The sequence below is a fragment of the Zingiber officinale genome, chromosome 4A (genome assembly GCF_018446385.1).
Source record: "Zingiber officinale cultivar Zhangliang chromosome 4A, Zo_v1.1, whole genome shotgun sequence".
NCBI lineage: Eukaryota > Viridiplantae > Streptophyta > Magnoliopsida > Zingiberales > Zingiberaceae > Zingiber > Zingiber officinale.
Genome location: NC_055992.1, coordinates 73,896,034 through 73,917,258, shown reverse-complemented (window position 1 = coordinate 73,917,258; position 21,225 = coordinate 73,896,034). Strand labels below are relative to the sequence as shown.

The window sequence follows — 21,225 nt, the reverse complement described above, 5'->3', positions numbered from 1 at the left end:
TTTGAATTTAACCATTAATAGGTTATATAGCTTATCGAAGCTTTTTCTAAACTTAGCATAGTACTTCTCAATCCACATGTTTACATATCAAGGACACAGACAGAATTTGATAGCCTGATGGACAACAAACTTTTTTAAAAAGCAGTTTATCAATTATTTCTACTTGATAGAATTCTATATGGTTAAAATTTAAAAACCTTGCTCACTATATCCATTGATTAGATCCCTCCTATCTCATTCAAATACGTCCTACAAGCAATAAATGTTAATAAGTCCTTTAACCCAGTCTTGACAACCCATCCAGCCTCTTCTTCATGTTAATCCTCTAGGACAGCTACTTGCGCAGACTTATTTGATATAGATCCTTTCAATGCGTCTCCACAAGATTGATGCAGGAGGATTCGTGGGATCCTTTTTATTATTTTTAGTAAAGTATTCCTTTTTGTAATTTTTGGATTTTTTTTGGTATTTTAGATATTTTTGATAATTTCTATCTTTTATATTTTTTAGATTTTGAGTCCGTGTAGAAATTTTTAAGATTGTGAATCTATTTATAATTTTTCCTTTCTTTTAGAATTTCTCCAATAAATAGTCCAGTTAGACGATGTGAAACTATGACAAACACGCATATCAAACGAGGAAGAGGAAGACCAAAAAAGACTTAGTTAGCAATAATAAAACAAGATAAAATGTATTTAAGTATAGATGATATAGTAGGAGATAGAGCTCAATGACGTAAAAGGATTTATATAGCTGATTCCACCTAGTGGGATAAAGCTTGGTGATTGTTGTTGTTGCTGTTGTTTAGAATTTCTTTCCTTTCTTTACAAATTAGAAATTGTAATCTCCATATTAGGATTTCTTTCCTTTATTTGGGTCTTAGGGTTTAAAGTCTATATAAGAGTGTGTTTAGCTATTTGAGGGATCATCCTTGGTTATTAAATAAATTTTCCATTTTCAAAAAAAAATCTGGAGTACGATGATTTTTCTCTTCTTGTCTTCTCCTCAATTTCCACTTCTAGCGATAATCGCTATCATGCCCAGCGTCAGTTGGTATCAAAGCAGTTCCGATTGAAGAAGTCGAGCATCAGATCCAATGGAAGGTCGATTGTGATCGTAATCGTGTGAGGCAAGTTCCGGCTGAAGAAGCCTTGCACTGTGGTCATAGCACCGACGAGATTGAGGATTTATAGCGACAAGTTATAGATTTAACCCAACATCTAGTGACGTGAAATCTTGAAGATTGTGAGGTACGTGGTCGAGACGATCGATATAGAGACTACGGATTTTAAGTTGATCTACCCGAATTTTCTGATACATGAATTTTGTTGATTGGATCAACAAAGTGGAACGGATCTACTATAAGCAAGTTCTGGATCGGATGAAGGTAAAGTTGATTGCCATCAAACTCAAGGATCGAGCATCAGCGTGATGGGAGCACTTGCGATGCTCACGAGACAGACAGGACAAAACCAAGATCAAGGATTGGGAGAAGATGAAGAAAAAAATAAAAGATCACTTTCTTCCTTTAGGTAGACTCAAACTCCAAGATAGCTTCGATGCCCAAGATCACCTTGACATATTCGAAGATGATTTGGAAGAAGTTGACGAGATACTTTATGGCGATGGCCTTGAGACTTTAATCATTAGTGAGAATTTATTGATTTCCAAGGATTCACTAATAGAATCAGATAAATCTATTCATGGCGCTTTGGATATTAATTGTCCTATGAAAGGTTCTATTTGAAACTCGGACTTATCAAGTACTAAACAATCAGATGACAAAGTGAATGAGGATGTTCATTGCAAAACCAAATTGCTTGATGGTGCACAACAACAACAATTACCTAGAAGAAGTTGATGAACCTGACACGCTGCAAGTTGTGGAAGACCCTAAAGAAGAAGAGATGGACCAAGATGAGAAGCTAGCTGAAGGCATTAAACTTTGTCATATCAACAACTGCAACTTCAAAGAGCACTATTCTAAGTGACTTTATTACGATTTAAGCCAATGGTGGGGGAAGAGATCTTTAAGGGGGCCAAGACATTCAAGCATGAAGTGTTCGAGAAGGTGCAACTAGAGCTCAACTAGTTCCAGCCTCGTCATTTACAACGCCAACATCAAGCAGCTCGTTGACGTCAAGGACCACGAGAACTTCTCCTACCTCGGCCAGACGACGTACTAGGAGGCTGCCAACCAGACCAAGGTCGACGTCACTAAAGCAAGGATGAAGGGCCAGATGGGCTCCAAGGAGCATGATGGTAGGATGCTGCAGAATGCCGCCAGGATCGACGCGAAGGCCAAGGTCCTAACCGAAGTCAAGGTGTTCCGAGCCGAGCGAGAGGCATAGGTGTGACTGCCAATGCACATCTCGCCGTGAAGAAGGCGGAGTGGTTACACCAGGCCAAGGTGGCCGATGTCGAGGCCGCCAAGGTAGTCACCATTAGGGACTCCGCGTTGTGTCTCTAGGTGGAGAAGAAGAACGCTTCTTGCCAGATAGAGAAGCTCAAGGTCGAGCTCCTTAGCAGAGCCACCGTCGACTATGAAATTAAGGTTAGGAAGCAAATTGGGAGTTATACAAGAAGCAAAAGGCGATAGAGGCGGCGTTGTACGAGCAAGAGAAGCAAGCGGAGTGCTAGCGCGCAATCGCGGAGGCCAACTTCTTTACGCTGCAGTCGTAGGCCGACGGCACGCTTTTCGCGAAGTAGGAGGTGGAGGGGATCCTATTGCTGGAGGTGGTTCAACGCGAGTGCCTACGCACAATTCTGGAGGCGCTCGGTTGGAACTACACGACGATGAGAGACTTCCTGATGATCGACAGTGACATGAACAAAGAGATGGCAAGGATCAACACATTGGAGCTTCTCCAGTTTGAATATAAAGTTGCATCTAGATCGTCGAGGATTCCCAAAGTCCAACAGCTGCTAGATTTTACCAAGTTGATACATCTTTCTCCTGGGCTACCACCACTACGCTAAACTCGAGGACAAGTTCTTTTTAACTTGGGGTGGGAATTTTTTTATTTTTAGTAAATTATTTCTTTTTATAATTTTTGGATTTTTTGATATTTTAGGTATTTTTGGTAATTTCTATCTTTTATATTTTTTGGATTTTGAGTTTGTTTAGGAATTTTGGGATTGTAAGTCTGTTAATAATTTTTCCTTTATTTTAGAATTTCTTTTCTTTCTTTACAAGTTAGGAATTATAGTCTATATATTAGAATCTCTTTCCTTTATTTGGGTCTTAGGATTTAGAGTATATATAAGCGTCTATTTAGCTATTTGAGAGATCATCCTCAGTTATTAAATAATTTTTTTTAAAAAAAATAGAGGGTGATGGTTTTTCTCTTCTTTATCTTCTCTTCAATTTCCACTTCTCATGAGCTCACAGGATAATCGCTATTCTGCACGTCAAAGATACACCATCTTTGACTGCTATGTCACCTGGAAATGTTATTTATGTGAGAAATACAAGTAATAAAGTCATAGTTGCAAAGGAGATACCCAAAAGAGATCGCTTAGCATGTTAGTGTTTTGCACTAACACACATGCACGCACATGCACATACCTAATAAGTACTTTAACCCGGTCTTGATAACTCACCCAGCCTCTTCCTCAAGTTAATCCTCTAGGGCAGCTACTTGGGAAGATTTCAATTGATATAGATCCTTTCAGTGCTTCTCCTCCACAAACAACATCTTTGTCCGTGAGTCTGGATGTCACCTGGAAACTTTGTCTATGTGGTAATACTAGGCATAAAGGTTGTGGTTGCAAAGGAGTTACTCAAAAGTATGTTATTGTGTGTAGTACCTCCATTCCTACATCCAGAACTTGTCATTGTCATTGGAGAATGTCGACAAATTCGGTCTTGAATGGATCCCTCAACATGGACACACACACATGCATCAGTCCAAAAGCGAACCTTTAGCATGTTAATGTGTGCACCACCCCAACTTCTACATTATCTCATCATTGTTATTTGAGAATGCCGAAAATTCTCAACCATGGTCATTCTTTAACCCTCAACTTGAAAAAATGCAGTGCTACTCAACTGCCATTTTGGAGGTGATTGACACTAAATAGCACTTCAAATCATTGTTCAAGGTGGACAATACCTAGCATGCACCCCACCCATAAAGTCCTTCCCACATGTAACCTCAAAGGTTGTATAATCTTAATCTATCCTTAGAACATGAACTTGGAAACCAGTTGACGACTCAAAGACCAACATGGTAGGCATCACCCTACCAGGTCTTCTACTCTTGGCCTAGCATACGAATATCTTAGTTAAAGTTGTTAGTTAAAATACTGTAGCTTTCATCAACCATTGATGTCATGCAAGGGAGAATAGAGGGTTATTTGATGTCTCATTCCTAACTTGATTATTGAATTATATTGCATAGATGATTCACCTTCACCCTATATATAAGATTGGTAATAAAAAGCTAAAGAAAGGATTACAAAGAGCTAAAAAATTAAGAATATCACTGCGGACGTCGGCCTTTAATTCTCCATCTCCTCCTTTTATAGCTTTCTTTCAGTCAACTGGAATTCTTCATCGATCAACTATTCCACAAATGTTGTTAGTAGATCTAACCATTGTTACTTTATGAATGTCTCCTTCCAAGTTACCAGTGTAACAAAATAGTTGATTGGAATTTGCTATCAATCGACTAATTTATAATTATGATCAATCCACTCGGCAACGAACAAAACCATTATGTTAGTTGGCTAATCGGCCCCAATCGACTGCATCAATATACTGGACCTACTAGTACCATAAATAGGTCATAACTACAAAATCAACTCATTTAAGGTTTAGGATTTCACGAGTCAATTACTACTCTAACTCTAAGGCCAAGTTCATCTATGTTGAGATATATCCTTACTCAGGTACATTTTCTCTCAACACTCAACTCCCATAGAGTTATACCTTTGCTTTGAAGTCATCCTCCTTCAACCCCACGTCTTTTGAATGCACTCGAGCCCACAACTCCTCTCCTTGGCATCCTTTATGTCTTTTCATTTAGACTCTGCTTCCCTGACTCCTCTCCAATGTTCCTTATCCTGTGGTCCCTCAGATCCTCCACGCTATCCTTCACCAATCTCCACATATCTCAAGCCATCGAGTATCCATCGGCCTTGACTGCTCCAAGTCATGTCTATGTGTATTCCTTTAAATCCTATAAGACTTAAATATACACATCAAAACCAAAGACAATCCTAACTAAACTCGTTACTCAAACATCAAAACTAATAATCTTTCTCCATAACTAAGGAGGTCAATTGCACCAATAGAATATTGGATGACAAAGATACTTAATGGGCATTCACCTATTAATGAATGATGCACATGAAAAGGAACATGAGATTAAAACCTAGTTGCATGAAGAGCCTAACAATGCCTTCCCATCAAAGCCTCTAACAAATGCATCCCTAGACTATTTTAATGATATTTTTGAGCCAGCCATTGTGGTTGATTTGCAACAAGTTGTAAAGGTCAAATTGGTGGAGCACTAGATTCCCAAAGAGATCGTTATAGCTCCCAAAGTTTATAAAAAAGCCAGTACTACTATTAACACCACTATTCATCTTCCAACATAGATATTCATAATAACCACACCCTTATGCAACAAAACTGACTTTTTGTAGAGTGGGTGACAATTTAATTCAAAGAGTGGGTGAATAGGTTGCCTCTGAAGGTATTTTTATTTTTTAGATAAGCAAACAACTCTCATCTTCTATCAGAATGACCAAAGACCAAAAAGACACTAAAAGTTGTCTTATGGCTCTTTGAACAAACTACTAGACTCAAGATCAATTGTCAAAAGAGTAAAATTTTGTCAAAGTAAAGTTAACCTGCACATTGGAGATACAAGGTCAAGGTTGTCAAGTTAAAGTTATAAACAAATCTAAATGCCTCATGCTATATATTAGAACTGTTCCTAACAAAATTGCAACCTCTTATCAAATGGTATAGTCAAGGTTTAAAATCTCGACCCGTGCCGAGGTTTCGGTCCAGACCGGAACAATATGATTTTGGTATCGTATCGTGTCATGCCGATACAGTATGGATATTTTTTTATTTATAAATAGTACTTATTACATAAATATGTTTATTGTGTATAATTTAAAAATAAGTTATATATTGATTTTAATTTGATTTATGAGAATTGTTTTTTTTTTTTAGAATTTTTAAATAAAATTAAAATCAGCAAAATTAATTTTCAAAATATTAAATTATAAAATTTATTATTTTTTAATATTTTTAAATATATTTACAGTGAAAAAATATAAAATACAAAAAAAAATATCAGATTATTAATCTAAATAATCTGATTTATTAGAATTTTTAAATATTTTTAGAATTTTTAAATAAAATTTAAATCAGTAAAATTAATTTTTAAAATATTAATTAATAAAATTTATTATTTTTATTAATTTTGAATATATTTACAGTAAAAAAAATATAAAATAGTTAAAAAATTATATATATCAGACTATTAATCTGATTTATTAGAATTTTTTTAAAAAAAATTAGAATTTTTAAATAAAATTTAAATTCAGTAAAATTATTTTCAAAGTAATAATTAATAAAATTTATTATTTTCTAAAATTTTAAATATATTTATATTTTATTGGGATAATTTAATTAAGATTTATAAAAGCCTCTTCAAGATATCACATTTAAGTTAGGAAATGTTCGAATTAATTAAATCAAAATATTTAATTTTTAACAATGTCTTCATAGAACGCTTGTTCGGCGACATATAAGTGTCACGGGATGCCTTCGGCGATGTCGGAGGAGTCGCGTGAACGCTTGTTCGGCGACATATAAGTGTCACGGGATGCCTTCGGCGCCGCCGGAGGAGTCTCGCGACTCCTCCGACATCGCCGAAGGCATCCTGCCACTCCTCTTACGGCACCTGCGAGGCACCTAGGACCGTGTAGCGACACCGGAGGAGTCCCGCGACTCCTCCGGCGCTGCCTACGAGGCATGCGAGGCGTCTAGGAGAACGAGCGTACATGATTCCTTCTATCGCGCTGCATGAGCGCACAATTCATTCTATCGCGTGATGCTCCCGATGATGCACGACGAAATCATCGCTAGTCTAGTGTCGATTACGGTGCGCAGGCGGAACGATAAATTTCCCCCGTTCCGCCAGGCACGGAATGAAATTTTGAACACTAGTATAGTTATATAAAATTGTTTGTGTTGCTGCAAAGCAAGGGAGAATCCAATTTTCAATTAGTGGTGTCAATTAATATCACCAAAATTACAACATGTTAATATTACTCATCAAGAATGAAATATTACTCAAAGTAATTTAGCAATTCCTCTAACTTTTCTCATTTTATATATTATTGTTTTTAATTAATAACCTATTTTACAAATTTTGTTGAATCAAATTTTGAAAAATCAATAAGGTATATCTTGGATTATCATGGTTTAAAATCTATTCACGGTCTTTCAACTAGAACGATACAGTTTCAGTACCATATCATGCCGACATAATTCCGATATTTTTTAAATATAAAATATATTAACTAAAAATAAATTTAATCTAAATATTTAAAAAAAATAAAATATTTTTAAAAATATATATTAAATTAATAGGATAATTTTATCAGGCCTTAATTAAGCCTATCTAAATTATTTTAATCGTAGTTAGGAGTTGATTAAAATTATTAATATAAGTTATTTAATTAAACCTAAGTTAAAACCTTCGGCTCCCGGCCTCCAGCCCCCACTTGTTTCGCGTCGCCAACTACCTTGGGCCTGAGCAACGCTGCCAGCCAGCATGATGCATCCGAACTTGTCTCAGGGCCAACGCATCTGCAATGGACCTTAGGTCGCGCTAGCACCGAAGGCATGCTGGCACCGGTCCGTGGGCAGAACAAAAATATTTCGCCCGTATGGGCGAAATGGTACAAGATTTTAAACTATAGAGTGGACTACTTTAGGGAAACCTTAATAATGTTTTCAATAAGCATAGTATCAAAGCTGGGATACTGCCACTCCCTTTTTGTTCTCACTCATGGTTGATTCACATAAGAATCACTCTATCCAACTGCATCTTGTTCATCATTTACATGTCTTCCTCCACAGTACCTAAGTTTATCTCTCTGGAACAAATTAAACGGGTGCAATTGTAATTATTCCACCTGAAGAATCATTCCAGCCAACTCTTGTGCATATAGTCAACATTATCCCATTAACTACATGAACCTAGTCTATTTTCACAAGTCTGTTTGACTTATCTTCCAGAAGTGTTTTCCCTTGAGGATCTAAGACTTGTACAGCCCACAAATTGTTACTATAAAAAGATGAAGGCACTGCAACATGGCTGGTCCAAACAATTTAGTTTTTACAAAGAAACAACCTTAGCAGGGAGCAAAAGTAATAATTGCTAACTAGAAGGCTAAAATAATATATAATATCAAAAGCATTCGCAAAATAAGGCAGCATAAGCTTGATGGTCCAATAACTACATTGAGAAAGAAGGTTAATTTGATTACTTCTAACACAATTATAGGAAGTCACAGAGAAAGAGTATTCTACCTCAAAAACTTTCTTCCAAATAGCTTCCTGCCCATTGAAAGCAAGTGGTAAGTTGATGCCTTGGAGAGCCATCCAGTCAATTTCTTTCTCCCATCTTTCCCAGCCCCACCATGCATATGAATCTGAGTAGCAGACAAAATAACCTAAGTTTTCCAAGAAGTGGTGGAAAGGCATCCTAAATAGAAACAGATACACGAAATCTTCATATTTAGCTTTAAAATTACAAAGGCTTTATGAAATCTAAGGACTTGCAAGTGACGAGAATATAGATTTACACTACCACATTAACACAAGATGGTGCCAGATACCAAAATGTTTGCACATGTCAGTCAGATGCACAACAATGAACACACACCTAAATTCCACAACAACAAAAAAGTAAATAGGAATTCAGTGACTGTGGTAGCTCAATGGTCTAGCAACAATTAGCCCACATCTAAATTTCAAAGCTCCACAAAGGTAAATAGGAATTCGGTGGCTGAAGTAGCTCGACAATCTTTGCGAGACAGTTTCTGGTCAGTAGTCAAACAGGAATTAATTTGGTAGCTGACGAGTCATCAGTCAATGGACAGTTGAGATGGGAGACTATTGTCAAGATTCAGCAGGAAATATGTAACGGAAATGTCTGTGATGGTTGTCATTTCTGCAAAGAATCATGTCCTTTTCAGAGATATGTTTCCTATACTTTTCCATCCTTTGTTTCTCTACTTTATATTATGTTGTTTTCCATATAGTTTTTCATTCCAGAGGTTTTCCATTGAGATGTATTTTGAGAGGGGAAATTAAAGTAAATATTTTTCAGATTAATACAATTCACTTGCATTCATGAAAAAAAAATGTCTTATTCCCTAAACCAAGAAAACACCATTTCTTTCATTTTTTTCTGTTTTAACAAATTAAATCTAAATACTAATATCAAATATAGCAAGAACAAATTCCCTAACCACACACAAAAGAATATTGCTTGACTGTTGTTTAACATGTTTGATTATGAATCACAAGACAAAGGAACATGTAGAATGTTTTTCCTGTTATAAATCATTTGTTTCAAATCAAGTATGCTATTTTGTTTAGGGGACAAGAGATAAGTTGATTGATGTGATCAAATAATCTAGGGTATAGCGAATTGACTATTCTCATACATATTTTGAATTGAACTGTTGTATATCCTTAACTAGTGTATGGTTTTGAGCTCTTATTTAATATGCTCGCTATTCACACGATCCATTTGGTTGTATAAAATTAATGATATATAGTTATGATCATACTAAACAAAGGTCCAGGACTCATGTGAGTGGGAGATGAAATAAAAAATTAAACAGGTCTCCAACGAAGACTAACCCAACCCAAATAACACAAATGTTTGATCTAATTATTGGAGAAACTAGTTTTTTTTTTCTCCACCATTTAACTCCCATAATTTCCATAAGGGACAAAAGAATTATTATTGTCATGCAAAAGGAAGTAGAGACATGAGATGATCATTTAATCATAAGCAACATATATCACAATTGTCGGAACATTTTGGATTGTAAAATACAATTAATTCCTTTCCATTTTGTGATTATCATTGGACTATCGAAATTGGCAAAAAAGGTTAATTCAACAATAAAGATCCTTGAATGAAATATATTTTCATTTAATATTTTCCATCAGACATAAAAATTTCATATAAACTCATACTTAATAGAATAATGGAAAAATGGTCATTGCATTATCTGCCATACATGTGTGAAATTAGTCCAAAATTAGTCCATTTGAGCAGTAGAGTTTATTAGACTCATTTCAAATGATGGTATGATTTCTAAGAAAAAACTAGAGAACAGAAAACATAATTTTAAATTATCTATTGAGTACTAAACCAAATAAAGAAAAAATTGAATTAGCTTACAACTCGACGTAACAGCATTCTGATAGTAACTCCATGGAACAGGCCTTTGTACAAAGACACCAGATGGAGGTACACGAGGAAGGGATTCTGCTTTTGGCACAGATAACAATTGTAGACCCCCAGACTTCTCCCAGGATATGTGAGCCCAACACCAGTGCTTTAAGTACCAATGAAGACCAGCTGAAAGTTCAACACCAGTTGTTCCTTGGATTCTGGTAAACAAAATTAAACCACAACTCAGAATAACATTGAAATATTATACATTAAATTGAAAAACATAATGAAAAATAATAATATATCATCTTACAGTTCTTTAACGCTAATACAAAAGGGAAAAAACAGCTTACCAAAAGGTAGGACAGCATAGATATATAATAACTATAGTTATTTCTGGAGCTATAGTTATTTAACAAATACAATAAGGGAAAACCAGCATACAGAAAAAATTAATGGTAATATGAAAATTATATGGAAATTTATTCTTGTTCTCATTATAATAACACAGGAATAATGCCACTATTGAGACCAGCAGTCCTCATTTCAAAGGCTGAAGAGAGACTTAGGCCTAGCTTACTTGGGTGGCAGCACGAAGTGAAATTTCAATCTGTGCTACTATGTCTCACCATAGGTCATCTCAAACAAATTGGGGCCCTTAGACCAATGGGATACAACATAAAGGAACTTTGGAGCCTAGATAATACCAAGCAATAATGCAAAATCAATATGTGAGCATTGTACAAAAGAATTGTTCCCTATAACACACCCAACAAAGAACTACAAGAGAGAACATACCTTTTGCACTGTATTAAAGCTATGCCATGACAATCATTCCCTATAACTGTATTAAAGCTCAGAAACCAAGGGAAAAATAGTACTTTATGGCACATTTATCAAAAGAGGTGATATGAGTGTAATAATGAGATCTAAATGATCTTTCACATGCACTGTAAGATTCCACAGAGTCATATTGCTAGTGCATGCATTTTCATATGTATATGAACTTGTAAAGAGCAACCAAAATAAGCACTTTTTCATTTGCGTAAATCAAAATTATAAATGGTAAATAAAAAAGTAATTCTACTAAACACCGTCAATAGTTTATAGTACTTACAAAATTTCTGGTGTTCCTTTTGTACCTGATGATGGATGATTGCTAATGATAAAGCATGCTTCTCTACCACATGTTTCCTGCAAATTAGAAGTTTAAGAAAGTATTTATTACTAGCAAGAGAATCTATTAATGAAAATATCAGTATATAAGATCAGAAAAATGATAATTACTAATATTTCATCAAGTGTTATTACAGGTATTAGAGTTATGAGGTTATGTATAGTGGATTAGGAGTAATACAATACTTTCACCAAATCTTAACATTGTATCAAAACCCCTCTTCTTCTAGAGTTAAATTATCTAAAAGCAAATCCTAATGGGGAGGTTGCTGATTTCCACTTGACAAGGGTGATGTACCCTCAAACATGTCTTCATCTCCTCTCTCAATTCATGAGAAACTATAGGGCCAAAGGTCAGTACTCCACGCTATAAATACCATATAAAATTCTTTATAAACAAGTAATATAATATTTTTTATCCTAAAACTTAAGAATGAACAAAATATCTCACACTCTATAAATCTATAGAAGCAATTGTGATGGTCCATACTCCAATGCTGGGTTGTTAAAGGCGCGCCTGAGGCGCGCCAGGCGCTGGGGAAACCGCCTTCTCCCATGCGAGGCAGGCATCGTTCATCAGGCCTGGGCGTGCCTAGGGCGCCTTCGCACCTCAACTGAGGCACAATCGAGGCGCGATCATGAACATGAACCATTTCTGGATTTTTAACCCAAAAAAAACATTTCAAACCAATTTGGTTGGGAATTAGGGCACGGAGAAGAAAAGGATAAAAGGGAAGAAGAAAAGAATGCAGCAAGAAGAAGAAGAAACCTGAATTTGAAGAAGAGTCGCGCCATCGCCGTCGCCCAGGTATTTCCTTCCGCCGCCGCCGTCGTCGTCGCTGAGTCGCGTGTCAAGTATAAGTTTTTTCTTTCGTTTTTTTTGTTTTTCTATTCTTCACGAAGAAAGCTTCTTCTTCTCTTCTTCTGTTATTGCTTTTCTTCTTCTTTTTCTCTTCTTCGTTTTCACTATTCAATTTTTCTTCGTTTCTTCATCTTCTTCTTTTCTTCTCTTTATTCTGGTATCTTCTTTTCTTCATCTTTTTCTTTGTTTTTTGTTGAGTTGTTGGTTCGTGTTCGTGCTACTGTCCGGTTTGTTTGTTTGTTTTTTTTCCATTTTGCAGATTGTGTTGCTTCCTGTTTCGCTGGCTATTGTTCGGTTTTGCTGGCTGCTATCCAGTTTTTCTTTTTCTTTGTCGTGTTTTTTCATATTATTTTTCTATTTTCCTTTTTTTTCTACTTTTCTATTGCTGAATGCTGGTACCAATATTCGATTTTGCCAAATTTTATCCCGTGTTTAGTGTTCTGACACCTCTATCTCATTAGCCTTATATTCCCACTTCATCATATGATTTGATGTATTCGATAGATAGATCCATAGTTGTACCTTTAACCTTATTTCTCACTTTATAATATGATCTGAGTCATCTGACTGATAACTAGATCTATATCCCCTTTGTCATCAAGTCTCACTTCAGAATACAATGCACTTGATAGCAAGATTAATATCAGATAGTTGAACTTGAACATGGGTGACATAGATAATCGATTGCATTATTCCATTGTGCACACTAAATTCAAGGTCAATCATGTTAGTTCCCCTTTTAATTGGCCTTAATCAATGTGTTTAATATTTGATAGTGCATTTAGGCTAGAAGGTTTCGGACTAATGATTTGCTTTTATACTTATAAGAGTATGGTACAGTGCTTTTCTTTTGCTGGTACAGTACTTTTCCATTAAAGTGCTTTTTTATTTTGTTTTTGATTTTTCAGACTATTTTCTTATTCAATTATCATGGAAGGTAGTAGTGATACTCCAACATATATATCAAAAGATCCGGGATGAAATTATTTTCAAAGAGTTAATCCGGATAACAAAAATGATTTGATTTGTAACTTTTGTCAAAAAGTTACAAAAGGAGATATCTATCGTGCAAAACAACATCTTGTTGGGGGTTTCGAAATACTACGACTTGCAAAAAATGTCCGCCTCATGTACGTGAAGAAATTAAAATTTTCATGGAGAAAAAGACGAAGAAAAGTAATCTTTCTAAACTTGCAACATTGGACTTTGAGGATGTAAACCCTCTTGGTGATGATATTGATATGGATGATATTGGAGTTAAAGCTGTGCCGCCTATAAGTACAAGTTCTAGATCAGTGAATATGCAAAAAAAAAAAAAAAAGCCAAGACAAATAGGTCCAATGGATACGTATTTTGCTCCTAATGTGCAAAAAAATGTTGAAAATAGAAAGGGTAAAGAAAGGTAAACTACGATAAATGAGGCATACAAGAAAGAATTGAGGGAGAAAGCTTGTATGGCCATAACTGAGTAGATGTATGATGCGGCAATTCCTTTTAATGTCGTTAACTATTCAAGCTTCAAAAGAATGTTGGACTTGGTTCACCAATATGATATAGATCTAAAAGGACCTAGTTATCATGAGGTGCGGGTTTCGTTTTTAAAAAAGACTGTTGATTCTGTGACAAATGATTACATTAAGTCGTGTGAAACAGAATGGGCCAAGTATGGTTGTAGTTTGATGGCAGATGGGTGGACAGACAAAGGACATTGATTAATTTTTTAGTGAATTATCTTAAAGGTTCAATTTTTATCGAATCGGTTGATGCTTCTGATTATGCAAAGACTGGAGAGAAAATATTTCAGTTGCTTGATCGATTTGTGGAGTGTGTAGGAGAAGCAAATGTTGTTCAAGTTGTTATGGATAGTGCAAGTAACAATGTGCTTGTTGGTAAGAATTTATTTAATTATTTCTTATCAATATGCTTTTTCTTATATATGTTAAACTTATCTACTTTTCTAACTTCTTTTGTAGGAAAATTATTAGAAGCAAAAAGGCCACACTTGTATTGGACTCCTTGTGCTGCTCACTGCGTCGACTTGATCTTAGAAGATATTGGGAAATTGCCTGATTTTAAAGCAACATTGAAGAAGGCAATGAGTGTGAATGCTTGCATTTATGTTCGCCTCGCCATGGTAAATATGTTAAGGCAATTCACAAGACAGAAAGAGCTTTGTCGAGCGGGTGTCACAAGATTTGCTACTGCTTTTCTCACTCTTGGGCAGAGAAATGTTCATTTCAAAGGATTGGGCAGAGAGTAAATGGGCAAAAGAAGCGGCAGGGAAGAAGGTAACTAAATTCATCATGACACTTAGATTTTGGAGTAGTATTGTGCATATTTTAAAGATATATGGCCCTTTAGTCCGTGTTCTGAGACTGGTTGATGGCGAAAGAAAACCTGCAATGGGCTATATTTAAGAGGCTATGGATAGGGCAAAAGAAACAATTATGAAGATCTTTAAGAAGAGAAATACAAAGAAGTGTTTGAGATTATTGATACGAGATGGGAATGTCAACTTCATCGACCTATACATGCTACAGGACATTATTTGAATCCAGAATATTTTTATTCATACACAGATTCAAATATATGTGGAGAAGTAGTGAATGGTTTATTTGAAACTATGCAGAGATTGGCTACCGAGAAAGATAAAATCGCTACCTAGCTCTCTATATATCGAAAGACAGAAGGACTATTTGGGAGGAATGTGGCAATTAGACATAGAAAGGCATTATCTCTAGCAGAATGGTGGGAATGCTACAGAGCAAATATCCCAGAATTGAAAAAGTTTGCTATTAAAGTGTTTAGCCTCACTCATAGTTGTAAAAAGCGGTCGCTTCGCTCGCTTAAGCGCGAGGCGTAACGAGGCGCAGGCGTCATGCTTCTACGAACTCGAAAGCGCAAGCCTTCTAAGAAGCGTTCGCTTTGTTGCGTGTCGCGGCGCTTCGCACATAAGAGAAGCTTTCGCTACTTTCCTTTTTTGTTTTTTTATAAGTTTAAAGCCCTAAACCTCATTAATGTTCATCTGCTTCAAATCGCCGCTGCCTCGTCGTCTTCCTCATGTCAGGATCGCCTCTTCCAGGTAAGTGCTTCATCTCTTCCTTCTATACCTGTGAATTTTTCCAACGTCTTCGGGGAAATCCTGCTGTCGCACAGTCACAGGATGCTTCTCCGGCGTCCGGCGACGCTTCTCCAACGTCCGGCGACGCTACCGGCACCACCGGAGGCATCCGGCGAAGCTTCCAGCACCACGGGAAGCATCACGGGATGATTCCAGCGGCACAACCCCGCGATGCCTCCGGCGGCGCCGACAGCGTCCTGCGATGCTTCCGGTGCCGTCGCGGTCGCACGTGAGCCCTGTAGCAGCAACGGTTTTTTTTTAAGCATTTAATTAAATTAAAGAACTCCTCACTTAAATGGGGTATTTCGAATAGATTTTATAAAGTCTAATTAAATTATCCCAATAAAATATATAAAATTATATTTATATTAAAAAAATCTAATACTTTTTATTACTTAATATAAATCAGATTTAAAAACAATAAAAAATATATTTAAAATATAAAAATCTAATAAATTTATTAATTAATATAAATCAGATTTAAAATTTATAAAAATATATATTTAAAATATAAAAAAACTAATTAATTTATATAAATCAGATTTAAATATATAAAAAATATATTTACAACAACAACAACAACCAAACATTTTCCCACTAGGTGGGGATATATATATATATATATATATATATATATCAATTAAATATTTTTTTTTAAACTCCGCCCATGACGACCGGTCATGGCCGGTTCCAAACCCGGATAAAGGAGAAGGGTTGTCAGCCAGCGTCAAACTATGGCAAATATTCAATATAAAAAATATATTTAAAAATAAAAAAAATTATTAATTCAAATAAATCAGTATATCAGTTTTAAAATTTAAATACATAAAAAAAATATTTAAAAAATTAAAATATAAAAATCAGATAGATTTTACTAATTAAATTTAAATATATAAAAAATATATTTTAAATATAAAAATCTAATTAATTTATATAAATCAGATTTAAATATATACAAAATTTATTTAAAATAGAAAAAAATTATTAATTCAAATAAATCAGTAAATCAGATTTAAAATTTAAATACATAAAAAATATATTTAAAATGAAAATTTTGATAAATTGTATTAATTAGATTTAAAATTTTAATTATATAAAAAATAAATTAAAATTTAAAATCTAATAAATTTTTTTATTCATATAAATCAGATTTATATTCTATAATTAATTTTTTTCCTGTTTTTTATTTTATTTATTGATTGATTATTATTGATTTCATTTTCAGCAGTATTGATTCTTAACCATGTCAAATACAACAACTCCATCAACTCGAAAGGATATTGCTTGGAATTATGCAACATGTTCAGATTCTAAAAACCCAAATGTTGTCAGTTGTATTTTCTATGAAAAATAGCAAATGGTGGAATTTATCGACACAAGCTACATTTAGTTGGGGGCAATAGAAATGTAAAAACTTGTCCGAAATGTTCTGAGCATGTTAAAGAAGAAATTAGAGAGTTCATGCAAAAAAAAAGAGTAATTTGAAGAATCAAATGGATGAAATTCCTCATTCTGATGATATTGATAATTTGGAAGATTTGGAAGAAGATGATCATCAAACTAAAGTGAAAGGGAAACGACCAATATCCGATTCAAGCAACCATCCTATGGTCCAAGGTAAAAAGTGTAAACAAACTGGACCTATTAACCTTTATTTTATGAAAGATATCAATGAAATTGTCAAACAAAGACATGCAAAAAAATAAAAGACAATTTGATGAAAATAAAAAGAAGTTAAGAGATATTGCAAAAATTTGCAAGATGGATGTATGATGCTAGAATTCCCTTCAATGCTGTTAAATATGATTCTTTTTTGATCCTTGTATTAAAGCTATTAGACAATTTGGATCGGGGATGAAACCTCCATCATATCATAAAGTGAGAGTTAAATATTTGAAGGAGTTGGCAAATACGAACTCGCTTCTTAAATCCCATGAAGAAGATCATGCTAAGTTTGGGTGCACAATCATGGCAGATGGATGGACCGATAAAAAGGGTAGGATTCTTATAAATTCTTGGGTGAATGGCCCCAAAGGAAGTGTATTTGTCGAATCAGTTGATGCTTCAGGCTATTCTCACACAGCGGACAAGATGTTTGAGTTACTTTCTAAATTTATGTATCGCATTGGAGAAAAAAATGTGGTTCAGATTGTAACAGATAATGCAAGCTACAATGTCAGTGTAGGTAATATTTTAAATTTTTGTTACTTTCAATTATAATTGAATTATATTTTTAATATTTGTTTACTAAATTTATTTGTTTTTTCATATCGGCTTTTGGAAAACCGATTTCCATACTTGTACTGGACTCCTGTGCAGCTCATTGTTTAGATTTGTTGCTCGAGGATATATTCAAAATTCCTTCTCAGAAAATTGCATGAACGAGCGTTGATAGTTAATGGTTATATTTACAACAGACCACAAGTATTGAGCATGATGAGAGAGTTTACTAGACAGAGAGATATGGTAAGAACTGCAAAGACACGTTTCGCAACCGCTTTTTTGACTTAAAAGCGGTTTCATGTATAACAAGCAAATCTGAGAAAGATGTTTACATCTGAAAGTGAGCAAATAGTCGATTTTCTAAGGAGGTTGCAGGAAAACGTGTAGCAGAAGTGATATTAATGCCTTCTTTTTGGAAAAATATGGTTTTTGCATTAAAGGTTGGTGGCCCATTGGTGAAAGTATTACGGCTGGTAGATGGTAAAAAAAGGTCTCCTATGGGTTATATTTATGAGTTAATGGACAGAGCCAAAGAAGCTATCACTGCGTCATTTAACAATAATAAAGAGAAATATCGTAGCATTTTTTAATTCATTGACAAAAGATGGAACATTCAACTCCATCGACCTTTGCACGCAGCCGAATATTTCTTGAATCCAAAGTGTTTTTACTCAAACCCTAACATAGAAAATGATACAGAAGTGATGGAGGATTTGTACAAGTGCATATCTAGATTGGTGAGACGTGATGATTTACAAGATAAGATCATGAATCAATTGGAAAAACACAAGAAAGCAAAAGGACTTTTTGGTTTGCCAATGCTTATCCAACAAAGAACTTTAAAATCACCAGGTAAATTTATAAATAATATATTGTGCAATATCAATATTGGATAGTAATAAAGTTGATCTTATAATTTATATGTTTTTGTTTTTCAAGCTGATTGGTGGTCTTCTTATGGTGTATCAACGCCTGAATTAAAAACATTTGCAATGAAGATTTTAAACCTCCCATGCTCTTCTTCATGCTGTGAATGTAATTGGAGTATTTTTGAACATGTAAGTTGGATTTTTTTTAATACATATTAAAATTTATATCATGAACTTAACCTTTTACTTTTTAATTTTTTTTTGTAGATACATTCTAAGAAAAGAAATAAGTTGTCTCAACAACAATTGAATGATTTGGTATATATCAAGTACAATAGAGCTTTGAGGAGAAGATATGACATGCGAGATAAGATTGATCCTATTACTTTGTCAGAGATAGATGATAGAAATGAATGGTTGTTGCGAAAATTGGATGACAGTGATAAAGACAATGATAATGATTTTGTCTTTGAAGGTGAAGATTTACGTTGGAGTGATGTAGCACGAGCATCTGGGGTTATGAAAGTGCATATGGCTTTCAATCTCGAAATGTGTCTTCTTCGAAAGGGGCATCATCATCTACATTAGCAAAAAGAACTAGTTTTGTAAATGAAGAAGAAATTAATCTTGATGATGAAACTGAAGAAGAAGATACTGATGGATACAAATCAAGCGATGGAGTTGATGGCATAAATTTGGACAATGAAGATGAAAAAGATGATTATTTTGATATTTGATATTTCATGTATCATATTTTTCAAAGACTTTTAATTTTTAGTAATCTACAACTTCATCAAAGAATATTCTATTTATGGTTATTTGGATTTTCAAAGACATTTTGAAAGTTTTTTAATAGATATAATAGCCCTTTTGTTTATTACATTTTTTTTTCCGTAAAGCCCGCGCTTCGCCTTGTGATTTGCTCTTTAAGCCCCAAGACCCTTGAGCGCTTTTTTGCACTTTGCGCTTTTGACAACTATGGCCTCACTTGTAGTGCTTCTAGCTATGAGCTAAATTGGAGTGTATTTAAGCAGGTATGTAATAAATATAAATGTATAATACTATTAATATGTTACTTTTATAAGTAAAAAATATTCTTTGCTATTTTATTATACTTATTGTGATTTTTGACATTTTGTAGATTCATAGTAAAAAAAGGAATAGGCTAGCTCAGCAACGCTTAAATGATTTGGTATTTGTGAAATACAATCGTGCCTTAAAACTTCGGTATGATGCACATGATAAGATTGACCCCATCTCTTTGACAGATATTGACGATAGTAATGAATGATTGATGGGTAGAATGGATAGAGAAAGTGATAATGAAGAAGATGAGTTGGTTTTTGAAGGTGATGACTTGACATGAGATGTCATTGCTAGGACTAGTGAAGCTGAAGAGCCTGAATATTGTACTAGAGGAAAAAAACATTGCATCTATGACCTCTAGTTCACATGCTAGGCCTAAACAAATCGAGAAGGAAAATACATTTTCCTCTATGAGACACTCATCTCTAAGACTTAGAGATGAAGAAGAAGAAGAAATTGAATTTGAAGAAGAAGAAGAAAAAGAAGAATACAATGAGGATGAGCTTGATGATTAATTTAACTTATTACGCTTGTTTTGATAAACTTTGTTAGTTTAAATTAGAAAGTTGAAACTTGAAAGTTTGAAACTTTTATTAATTTTATCATGGTGTTGTTTTGCTTGTCATATTTGATATTTGTGTGTGTGGAATATTAATAGTTATCATATTTGACATATTATATGAGGGTGTTAGTAGTTTAGTAGTAATCAATCTCATGTTCAAGAGGCGCACGCCTCGCGCGCGCCTCGAGAGCACCTCGAGAGCGCCTCGCGCCTTAGACGCGCCTCGCGCCTCTAACAACACAACTCTAACAATAAAGAGGTTCCAAGAAAATAATCAACACAGTACCTAGATAAACTCTTGCAATTGTAGTTACATACTATCGAACCTTTCATTACATGCACTCTATTTATATTTGTTAAGTTGAATTCTAGTGATTTTATCCAATAAATAAAGAAATAATTTAGAAATATAGATATTACTTTTAAGATGTATGTCAACATTTAAAATCTCAAACCTTGTTAAAATTTTGCTCTCTAGTCAAAATGATATGATTTCAGTACCATATTTTGTTATGTCAATATGCTTTGAGATGTATTTCCTTCTAAATGTTAACCAATATGAACAAATATAATATTAATACCTATATATCAATTAGTATATATAATTAATTAACTATATATATATATAACTATACGTAATTGATTATATAGAATTAATTAATTCTAATATTAATAGTGATTATATATATATAGTTGATAACAATTATTTATCTGTGTGTGCGCACACTAATTAATATAACTATATGTTATATAGATAAGTTAATCTATCTGTTAATATATAAGTTATATATAATTATATATTATATAGACTAAGGTTCGAAATCTCGAGCTATGTCGATGTTTCGGTCTTTGACTAGAATGACATTATTTTGTGGTGT

At 34.3% G+C, this 21,225-nt stretch overlaps 1 protein-coding gene and 1 pseudogene across 3 annotated transcripts in view; one reads left to right on the top strand and one right to left on the bottom strand.

Annotated features, from left to right (window-relative positions):
- LOC121969990 (alpha-N-acetylglucosaminidase-like) overlaps nucleotides 1–21,225 on the bottom strand; it is a 104,324-nt gene that overhangs the window by 81,089 nt on the left and 2,010 nt on the right. The window contains exons 1-4 of one of the 3 annotated variants that reach the window (XM_042520372.1): nucleotides 12,394–14,398; nucleotides 11,591–11,642; nucleotides 10,455–10,666; nucleotides 8,564–8,685 (exon numbers count right to left, since the gene is read on the bottom strand). In XM_042520372.1, the coding sequence (XP_042376306.1) occupies nucleotides 8,564–8,635 (72 nt within the window). In that variant the 5' untranslated portion in view covers nucleotides 8,636–8,685; nucleotides 10,455–10,666; nucleotides 11,591–11,642; nucleotides 12,394–14,398. Of the gene's footprint in view, nucleotides 1–8,563; nucleotides 8,686–10,454; nucleotides 10,667–11,565; nucleotides 11,643–12,393; nucleotides 14,399–21,225 lie in introns of those variants that run through there. The other 2 variants (XM_042520371.1, XM_042520373.1) reach the window with 2 other exon arrangements.
- LOC121969066 lies at nucleotides 2,012–2,979 on the top strand (annotated as a pseudogene).